General features: G+C 41.3%; 1 protein-coding gene across 1 annotated transcript in view; it reads right to left on the bottom strand.

The window, feature by feature from the left end:
- AGPAT5 (1-acylglycerol-3-phosphate O-acyltransferase 5) overlaps window positions 1–347 on the bottom strand; it is a 61,758-nt gene extending 61,411 nt beyond the window's left edge. The window contains exon 1 of the mRNA XM_085312473.1: window positions 61–347. Coding sequence (XP_085168599.1) covers window positions 61–279 — 219 coding nt within the window. The 5' untranslated portion in view covers window positions 280–347. The remainder of the gene's footprint in view (window positions 1–60) is intronic.
- Window positions 348–10,945: the final 10,598 nt, after the last annotated feature.

Genomic DNA, 10,945 nt, shown 5'->3' with positions numbered 1-10,945 from the left:
AGGCGAGGCGAGGCGGGCCCGCCGCTGACAGCCCCGCCGGCCGGCCCCCCCGCGGCTCACCTGCACGCCCGCGTAGTTCTCGAAGAAGAAGAGCACCATGCTCTGGTAGAGGGTGTAGAGGCGGTCGTCCACCTCGCGGTAGAAGCGGGCGGGCAGCAGGGCGGAGAGCAGGCGCCAGGCGCCCCAGGCCAGCACGTAGGTGGGCGCCGTGCCCATCATGACGGCGGCGGGCAGGAAGTAGCGCATGGAGTAGGTGTGCAGCACCAGCGACAGCAGCATGGTCCCGCCGGCGCCCGGCCTCACCGGGACCCGCGCATGGGCAGCGGCCGCGCTCAGCGGCACCCGGGCGGCGCGGGGGCTTCCGGGGCGGGCCGGGCCGGGCCGCGCCGGGTGGGAGCGGGCCGCGGCGTTAGCCCGCCGTGGCGTTAGCCCGCCGTGTCACGGCGCAAGCAGAAGTGAGTGTACGTGCGGGTGTAGGATGCCCCCGCGCCCCGCGCCCGCCCTTCGCTGGCTTGCAGCTGCCTGCCCGGCGGGGGCTCGCCTCGGGGCCCGAGGCAGTCACGGCGGTAGCCAGATGCACCAGCTGCTCTTACAGAAGAGTGCAGGAAGTCCTGCGGAAAACCACTGTGCAGTAGCCTGCCCAAAGAGGGAAGTTTCTTGCTGAACCCCGTCACCTAGATGGGGTTGTGCAGATCCACTTACAAAAGAAGTGGGTGCTCGATGCTGTCTGCTATGATGTCTGTTTGCGAGACTTCAGCTGGGACAGGCGTTTCCCACTGCTGGTGTTTACCTGTGCTGCACTGTTTTCTGAAGCGTGTTGAAACTTTTATCCTGAATACTTCAGCAAAACGAGGCTAGGGGAAAGACATTGTGGCAACCTTGTCTTCGACCCTCCTCATGGGTCCCATGCTCTGCGGTAAGAACTGGTGTTTGACACACATCACAGCTTTTGCATCCCTAACAAGACTACTCTGTACTTCGTCCCCTTCCCTTAAAAGGAGGGGAAAGGACTCCCAGCCCAGATCAGTTTGTGCATCTCTCTCCTCACTGAGTGACTGAACACAGTACCCTGAGCTCAGGACTGCTGGAGTGCAGTCACTTTCCCCATTCAGCAGGGACATTTTCTGCTCCATGCTGCACAATCCTAGATTGGCTGAGCAGAAGACTGAGCAGTGAGCGGAAACCTTCTGTTTTGTGATGCCCATTGGAGTTCAGGTTTGGCTCAGCTGATTAGAGTTTGGTGCTAATAATGCCAAGGTTGCAGGTTCGATCCCTGTATGGCCACTCGCTTGAGGGTTGGACTAGATGACCTCCAGAGGTCCCTTCCAGCCCTACCAATGCTATGGCACACACGGCCACGTGGAAAAGAAAGTAATTCTTCAACACCGTACAGGGAGGAGAAAGTAATTCAACACAGTACAGAGAAGATAAAGCTGGGGCCAGAAGAATAGAAACAGGTGTGCGGGTGCCCCAGGCCAACAGGTAGATGGGTGGTGGGCACCGTGCCCATCACCATGGTAGCGGGCCAGAAGTAGTGACTTTCTACTGTGACAGGAACATTAGGACAGATTGAGGAGAGGATCCGAACCCTCTGCTTCCCAAAGGAGACCGCAGCTAGACACTAGGATTTGGGGCAAATAGATGTGTTTGGCTAAAGAAACCGGGATTAGAACTGAAAAATTTAAACTAGCTGTAAAATAAAAAATAATAATAATTTTTAAAAAAAGAGTTGGGATTGGGAGCCAGTTGGCTGAGGATTGGGAAAACATGGAAAAATATGGGAAAACAGCTGGCTGGGCAAAAGCTAGATTTTACAAGACGGGATTAAAGGCCTAGTGAATAGCCCGAAGAGATGAATTGCAGAGAAAAGAGTGTGGAAGGAATAAACAAGTTAATCCAGGAATTAACTTGAGGCCTCTGGATCCTTATATGTAAAATCATATTCTCTCCTTACCAGACTATTGTGAACATAAATTCACTAATATTCTGAATATCTGTGATTTTATGATGAATACAAAATCTGCAGAAATGAACAATTCTGCTTCTGAGGGATTTATTTGGCTATCATGTAGTAAATAAGAATTGAAGACACATCGTGAACGAAGAGAAAAATAATTTATCAAGCTCATCAAGAAACTAATGTACATTCTGTGCAGCAAATGCAATAGAAGTCTTGTGGAAAGTTACACATAATCTTGTAGTTAACACAATCTGGCATTTCTTGATAAATTTAAGTGGTTGGCTTTGCAACCTTAATAATATTCTTTCAGTTTAGGATTTGTGGGGCCCTTTTGTTTATATGTTTATATACATGGCTATTCTATGTAAATCGGTCTGCCTATCTCAAATCTGGCTCAGTCCTTTGCACCAAAGTTAAAATTGAGCACTGAGATACTTGAGTTCTTTAGGCATATATACAAAAAGATTTCTCTTTACACTTTCAGAATGTATATTCAATTCCTTTGAATGCCTTTTTTTTTTCTCCTATACTACCAGCAGGTAAATAAGTAAACAGCCTGATTTTTCTTTGCTGTATTTTACATTTTGCATGTTTCTAATATGCCCCCTCTTTTCTCTTTTTTTGTTATACTAAGATCCACATATTTTTTCTTCTATTTGGTGTTTTTTCCCATCCTAATCTCTCTATCACACTCCCATACCATACGTGTGCCCCCTCCCAATTCATTTCCACTTCATCTTTTCATCATTTGATATTTTTACCAGGCTGTTTTAATACACTTTCCTGTCTTTATTATTGATAACATATATTATCAAACATACTGGAGTACCATTTCAGTTTTTAGTTGCACAAAAAGTACAAAGTCTCCTGTACTGAGGTTTAGGGCTTGTTTAATTTTCTAGTGTAATTATATCAATATGATTGTATTGCTATGGTGTGGTTGTATAATTCCCTGTATGAAAGCTTTTATACTGAAATAAGATTGTTCCTACCAGAAGTTTTATTTATAAAATTTATGAGATAAAAATTAGGCTAGTATATCACCTTGTGTTTGTAAGGCTTCAGAAGCTATGCATTGTTTTTACTTAGAGGATGGATATCATTAAGTTTTATGTTAAATTTTGAGTTCCTGCTATATGTTTTGATTCTGCATTTCTACAACTCTCATTAATTTTCAGATATTTTAACCAAAAAGTAATACGGTGTTGAAATGTCTGCAAGTGAATGAAACTAACTTTTCAATTCAAGAAATGAGTACATCTGCCACAATGATTAGATTCAGGACACTGCCACACAAGTCCTCCTTCTTGGGATTCACAGGTACTTTTTATCCTAGATCATTCTGATTTAAACCACAGGAATTTGAATACTGGTCTTTCACATTCTAGACTACGGAGGCAAAATGAGAAAAAAATGTTCTGATCATCTCCAGAGTTTGTAGATCATTTCCAGAGTTTGTAGTCTTTAATCCTATGAAAGCGTAGGTCCTAATAATGCCTTCTTTAACTGACATGTCAGTCTATCAGCTGACTTAATTAATAGTCATTTTGCTGTCAGCTGGGAGAAAAAAAATCACTCTATTATGAAATTAAGGCTCCAAACCTTTAAGGCATTTCATTATTTTCTTTGGCATAACAGCCTTGACAGGTTTAAGAAATAAACAAGCCTGTAATTTTGAGGTGTAGGGTCACTCTGACATGCCTAAAGAATTTAGTCTGTCTGGTGTGAACGTAAGTATTTGTGTGTTCAGTTCCCTTGGCAATGGTTACCACCTATAAACTGGACACTCCCTACACACTGCAAATATATCAAACTTTCATCTTATAGTGAAAAATGCCCATGACTGTCTCCTGTAGAAGGAATCATAAACTGTGCCTCTAAGCACCCACTGAGAACATCAAAGGATTTTTTCATAACACTAGTCACATTATGTTGTTTCATAAGTCTATCACCCACTCACTGTAATTATCAATTASAGTAAGCAAAGTCAGATAATGTTAGATACAAATCAAACTGCCTTGAGGTTAAAATTTAAACCTTTAAAGATGGACTCAGACCTAGGCTGTCTGTATAGTGCATGTCATGTAGAGAGCTAAGCAGCACAGAATAGTATGTAAAATGAATCAACTGCCAGAGCAACAAGTTGCTCAAAATTAGCAGTCTCAGTGTGTATTTGCATAGAGTCAGTGCTGAGGACAGGATTGCATCCTAAGCCTCTCGGGACATCATTCAGGATTTCAAAAATGCTTCTGTTGACTTGGTATCCACCACCCACAGTTCTCTGAAAGAGTTTCATAGAACTCACACTTCTTTTAAAAAGGCCAGAGAAGAAGCCAGTGCCACCTCCTACTCCCACCTGCATGGATAAAGAACCGGATTAGGCTTGGATTCAGTTTCTTGAGGGTATCAAACCTTCCCATCGCCACAGAGAGTGACCTGCAATGTAATAATGGACATCTCTAATGTTAAAGCTGCATTTACTTGGTGATAGCTTAGTATAACATGAAAACAGTTCTTAAGGATGGCTGCACTAGGTTAGGTTATGGGTTCTCTAGCCCTGTCCCTTGTCTCTAATGGTGGCCATAGCCTTCTCTATCTGTCAGCATTTGCTGTAGGAGATGAAGGCTTCCTTGAATCCTGCAATCCTCTTCTATCTACGTGAGACTTGTGGGAGGGTGGCCCCTGACTCCAGCCTTGCAGAACTGTCTCTATCCTGTGGAACTTCTTGACTGCCTCTCACACAGCATGTATGCTGCACAACATCTAGCTAGTCCATCTCAGAAATGCTTCTACGTGCCTGTGCTCTGCTTATTCCATTCTTCAGCTCCTGTCCTGCCCAGAGATCCAGTCTCTTACTATCAGAAAATGGTGAGGAACCACAGTGGACCTGCTTGGGCTCTGAGCTAACTCCATGGCCCATAAGAGGAGTTTCCATCTTATGTCTCTGGGTGGCAGTGGTTGTGTTCTGTGATTACAAAATCCTCGGACTTATGCCCTTGCAGTGAAAGGGAAACCCTGGTTCAGATGTACATTAACAGGTTTCAATCCTTCTCTGCCTCCTACAGAACGTCTTCTTGAGGATCTGGCTCTATTTTTCCTCCGCACAAATGAGAATAAGAGCAGCAGATACCGAGGAGTATGGACAGGACAAACTTCTCTCATGCTTTCTGAGACTTCTGCACGTCTCTCCTCTTTGTGGTGCAGGGACCAGAGCCTGATACACTTCTACATAGCAGTAATCATCAACAGATTTATCTTACATGTACATATCCATGCTTTCCTTTACCCATACAGGATTTCAGCATCAACACCATCCTTTGGCAAGCAGTGGAATCATCTTGTTTCGTTTTGAACCTGGCTCATATTAGGTTCATTTTATGCACCTTAGGTTTTCCATTGAAAGACACAGAAAATCCTTTTCCACTCTCTTTTTTGTGCCATTCATGATTTCTACCTCTATTTTATCCCCTGTAGGCTGTCCCTTTTCCTGACTGATTTTTATTCTGTTGTGCCTTACATGAAAGCTGTTCTATATCTTTTCTCTCACAGACATAGGAAACATTAGCTATGGTGTTCACTAACTTTGAAAGTATCGTTTTGCAAGTCATTCTTCTTTCTCCAAAAATAAATTCCAGAATTTTACGTGAGACATTATATTGATGGACATAGAATTTATCTGTAAAAACAACTTTCAGAAACTCTGCTACAGATCTAGTGTAGCATGTCACATTGAGTAAACCAAACCAGTAAAGGAGGAGAAAACACACTTTGCTAGTGGCTCTAAAACATACTTGATGACCCTAGAGAAATGGTGATTCTCAAGACTCTTTATAGACCCTGGAGGAAAGTGTGTTTTAAGGAACACAGACGCTTTTGCATCAAGCTGAATCTCTTCTACCTTATCATCTTTCATCTGTCTCCAAGTTTTTTCCTTCTTCCTGTTAGGCTCCTTACCCTTTTTCTAGCCTTCACCCATTAAACTCTTAGTCTCCCTTCCAAAATCCGTCCTTTGTTCTCAGTTCTACTCTGTACTCTGGATCTACAAACATAGCTTTTTTCACTGTCTCCTTCCCAGGCAAACCTAAGTACTTCTACTCCCATGACTCCTGTGCATCCCATTCATATTTCTCACACAATGTCAGTTTTTTTTTAGTGAATCCTAGTTTGTTCCTCATTTCCCTTGAGAGCTCCTAATCCTGTTATCCCATCTTCTGTATGTCAAAATCTCCTTGCTCAAGCAATTCTAATTTTTACTTCCTGCCTACTTGGTCCCAGTCCAGTCTTTCCTCCACAATTCTCAGTCACAGTTTCACCGTCGACCAAGAGTTCTACTCTTTCTCCCCCTCCTTTGCTCAAACTCTCACTACTTTTGCTTGCAACTTGCATGGCTTCTTCCTCTTCAGCACTCAGGTGTCAGCAGAGAGAGCATGAGAAAATGGGAAAAAGAAAGAATTGCCTTCTCACAGCCTGCTGCCTACCTCCAGATAGGCCTTGACCTCTGGACCTTGCTTCTCTAAGGGGAGAAGCACACTCGCTTCCTTAGGAAGGCTAATATCTACACAGCCTGAAGCAGGGGATTTGAGCATGCTCAAAGAGATGAGAATTTGTAGCATTTTTGTTGGTAAACTCCAAGGTCTATATTATGCACTTGAAAACAGATTGAAAAGGTTTGTGACTTTACTGAATTTGAGCAGATTTTCACTGTAGCAGCAGCAGATCTCCATAGCACAAATGTCTTATCACTTACTTTATGTTACTTCGATGCCACTACCATATCACATTTCGAATTCTTCCTCACAGGCCAAAATTCATAGAAAAGAAAAAGGTTACTGGGATATTAACACAAGCAGAATAACATATTTTCCATAGCTACATTCCCTAAAAGAACTCAGTTTAGGAAATTTCAACCCAAACTTTTAAAATGTGCAAAGATAAGAAAACAAACAAAAACATTTGAAATCAGAGTTTATTAATAAAAATTATGAGCTGACTTTAATGTCAAGTGAACTACAGTTCATGCCTACACTGTGTTCAAAATGGAAATCCAGCTGAAGGACTAAGCTAGTATTTGCATACAGAAGCCTGAGAAACCTCGTGCCAAAAGAAAGTTGGGAAAACAGGTTATGCGGTATGCCTACGTATATGCAGCTGCTGATGTTTAGCAGAGCCAGGAAGACCAGTTTAACTGTACATGAGTTTTTAGTGAAGCATTGGTTACCTCCTTTTATCTGAAAACAGCTTTACACATCATATTGCCAGCTCTTTTTTTTTAGTTCTGTGCTCTTCCAATGCCATGTATGAGGGCCTTAGCCACAGTAAAACTTTCTGTATTGACAATATGCCTTCAGTATGAGAAGACCGTAACATAGAGGTATTTTGCTGCAGGAACCTATACTATTGCCTCTATTAGTAGACTTATGTAGTTAAGGTTATTCGCCAAGACTGACTGTATCTTGTCTGTGTTCCTTGTCCATAGGTCCTTCCAAATAGGAAGAAAAAGTTAGGCTTGCTACTAAAGCTGAGCAGCTTTAAGAATACTGGGTTCAAGTCCTGGCTCAGATTCAGGCTTCCCATTTGCTGTTGTAAAAGTTATTTCAGTTTCCTACTTAAAAAAATGAAAGCAATACTTATCTCACAAGGTCATTGTAATGGCAAATTAATTAAGCTCTGAGGAAGGATACTCTTGTGATTAAGGGACTGTATGGAATCTCAGTTTGCCTCCTGAGTGTAGGCTTTCTGCAGCACCTGGCATAAGTTACTCCATATCTCTGTACCTCAGTCCCTATGGTGTAAAATAAGGACAGTATTTCCTCCCCACACCCTTTACTTGTTTAGATTGTGAGTAGAGCTGGTTGGAAAATTCTGACATGTTTTTAATTGAGTATTTGCTGATTCATCAGAATCTAACATTTCAATGAGAACCTTACCCAGCTTCCTGACAGCCTGTTGACCTGGTTCCTTGGCAGAGATCTGGGAAGTGCCGGGAGCCTTGGCTCTCAGGGCTTCCAAGCTCATTTTTCCTTGATAGCTGGAGCTTTCAGTGTCCACAGCTGTGGGGCAGCCTGTTGTGTGGGGAGCCCTGTTGCTCATGGCACTCCACCTCAGGCAGTTCCTTGGAGCCACAGTTCCACTCCTTTTTTTCTAAGTAGGGGATTGCTCTAGACAGAAATAAATCATATTCTGAAATAGCACAGTCCTCTGCAAAACAAAGCTGCCCTTCTCTGCTCACCTCTTCAGAGCAGGGCTGTCTTTCACATTAATACTAGTACATTGCATAAGACAAGGAAAAGTATAGCACTCTATGTAAGAAATGATAAACAATGTAGAAAGACAACTGACACAGCAGTTACAGTTACTCCCTTCTCTGCTTCCCACCATACTTTTTTCAGTTTCCAGTCTCCAAACATGAGATCTGATGTTTCTCAAGCCATTCACCTACTGATGAGACCTTGTGTAAGGACAGAGGTGAAAGTAGTTGGCTGATCTTCACTGTGCCTACTCCTTTTCTTATGAAAGGAAGGTGATATTTCCTTATCTGATACTATAACGCCCAAAGAAAAAGGGAAATACACGTAACAATCTGTGTTCATCTCCAGAAGAATAACCTGAGAAATACAACAAGTAAAAACTTCCTAGAAGATGCACACTTGCAAAGTCACTGTTCTGTCCGTGCTCACCTATAATTTGTGAATGACTAGGTAGATCTGCGCGGAGGCTTGCCACCTCATTGGCTATAGGCCACCTTTATGTCTGAATCCTGTATAGAACTACTTGAGAAAAGGAAAATAAAACAGCTTATATACAGATATATGATTAAAAAAAAATCTCAATGCTCAAAGTACTGATGGTCAGAACTCCTAAAATGTTTTGTCTGTGGCATTGGTAATGACTTTCCATCTTGGGACAAAAGCGTAGAAATGAAAGACTGAAAGATCTTGAAAGGATCTCTCCAGGCCTCTTGCATTAAGATAAGCTCAAGCTTACCTAGATAGTCCTTTACATCTTTTTTAGATTTACTTTACTTTCTACATTTACTTTTAAGAAGGTTACCACCAGCCTTCCTCCAAGAATTCTCTTCAGTTTTCTGTCTTCTGGAGCAAACACATCTAATTTACTCATTCCGTTTTTCATAAGCCACATTTTCTAAACTTCTTCTCATTTTACTTGCTTTTCTTCACTCTCCCCAGTCAACGTATTTCTTAAAGCCAAAGCTTAAAGTCCTCCTCCTAAAGAGAATAGAACAAAACGGTTGTTTCGTGTTTTACAACATCTTCTTCTTTGATGAAGATGAGAACCAAGCGTCTAGAAAGGGAGAATCAAAGTAATAAACTCCAGTGAACACCCAAGATACACTAATATGTCATCTAAGAAGCCATTCTGGAAGGAACAGCGCRTGAAAAAGGAAGGAGCAGTGTGGTTCTCTCTTAAACTTGGGGCAAAAGGTGGCTACAATATAATAAGGAAGGATAATCTCCTATATGCTGTGGACAGTAAAACTAAGGAATAATATGCCATAGACCTATACTTTGTGCCATATGCCCAGCTCCTGCTATCAGACATAATCATTTGAAGTGTGTGTCAGATAGCACAAAAGCTATAAACATAGTTGTGACTCAACTTCATAGGCTGCAGATTTTTTTTCTTACTCTATAGGGGCCTACAGGAAACTGCAACATTGGTGGAACAATGATTGGTGATATAATCCAGAATAAATGCAAATATGTGGAGTTATCCAATTCTGCAATGGGAAATATAAAAGTTATTAATTTCTCATTATCTTACTTGAAATGCCAGACAGAGGAATGCATCCACTTTTTAATTACTGCTCCTAGGATAGGCAGAATTGGCTGTGTGCTTGAAGAAAACAATTAACATTGATTCCACAAGTTGCAAAGTTTCAATTCTTTCAATACATGATGCTATATTTAGGAAAGAATATCTGGATAGTCTGTTAGTGAGACTTCAAACTTTAAAATCTATTTTGACGAAAAGAATGATTAAAGAGACTACAGTTACTGTAAAAGAGGATAAAATGCAAACTGCATTTACCAACAGTAGTTCATGAAATACAAACTGGATATCTCTCTTTAATAAGGTAACTGAAGATTAATATTAGAATTGTAGGCAAAGTGAGGAACTGGCTAAAAAGAAAAGAGAACTAGTGATTGAAAGCAGAGTTACTAAAAATAGGTCTTGGCATTGATATAATTAAGTATTTTCTTCAATGACTTTGTCACAGAAGGTAGGGGTGTGTACTGTTGTTATTTCCTAACGGCACAAAACAAGAGTAGCTGGGTCAGGGCAGAGCTTTGGTGCATCATTTAGTAATGGCAATGGTGCGTTAGCCTAGTGCCCAGGGAGCACTGGTTCCTTTGCTAGGTTCATGTGTGAACACAATAAAACTATTATGAAACCTACAGAACTACAGAACTACTTAAATAGAAATAGAGATAGCTTTTTTTTTTTTTTTTTTTTTTTTTTCCTAAATTGCATATCTTTTTCATTTTGACATAGTCTATGGTTAAGCCAGAGGCATAATTTCCAGAAACATGGCTGAGGAAAGCTACGGAAAATTATCCTTATTTATGTTTTTATGTTACCTGCTTTATCAGTTCTTTTTATAAGTTTTATCTTAACCATACTGATTCCTATCTTAATTTATTAGTTAATAATTATATTGGTTAATCATATTTGTGAAAAGTACCTCAGTGCTTCCTTACATAACCCTAATTATTGCAATTTAACTTTGTACTTCACTTATAGCAGAATACTCCAGCAGTCTAATTTAACAAAAGGAATATGTATATGTTTATTTTTGAATGTACAGACAAGGTCACTGTAATCTTCCTGTGACAGTAGAATATTTTCTATTTATCAACAGAACGGTAATGCAGTTGTGGCGTGCCAAAAAACTCCTTAAACTTGCATCCTTCCTGCTGCAGTTCAGCAAAGGCGGAACAGCTCAGTAAAGTTAACCCGTGTATG

This window comes from Rhea americana, unplaced genomic scaffold, assembly GCF_003343005.1.
Source record: "Rhea americana isolate MKP2758 unplaced genomic scaffold, rheAme1 scaffold_366, whole genome shotgun sequence".
In the NCBI taxonomy this organism is placed as follows: domain Eukaryota; kingdom Metazoa; phylum Chordata; class Aves; order Rheiformes; family Rheidae; genus Rhea; species Rhea americana.
Note: the sequence above shows the minus strand (reverse complement) of the source record. Positions and strands in the feature narration are given on the sequence as shown.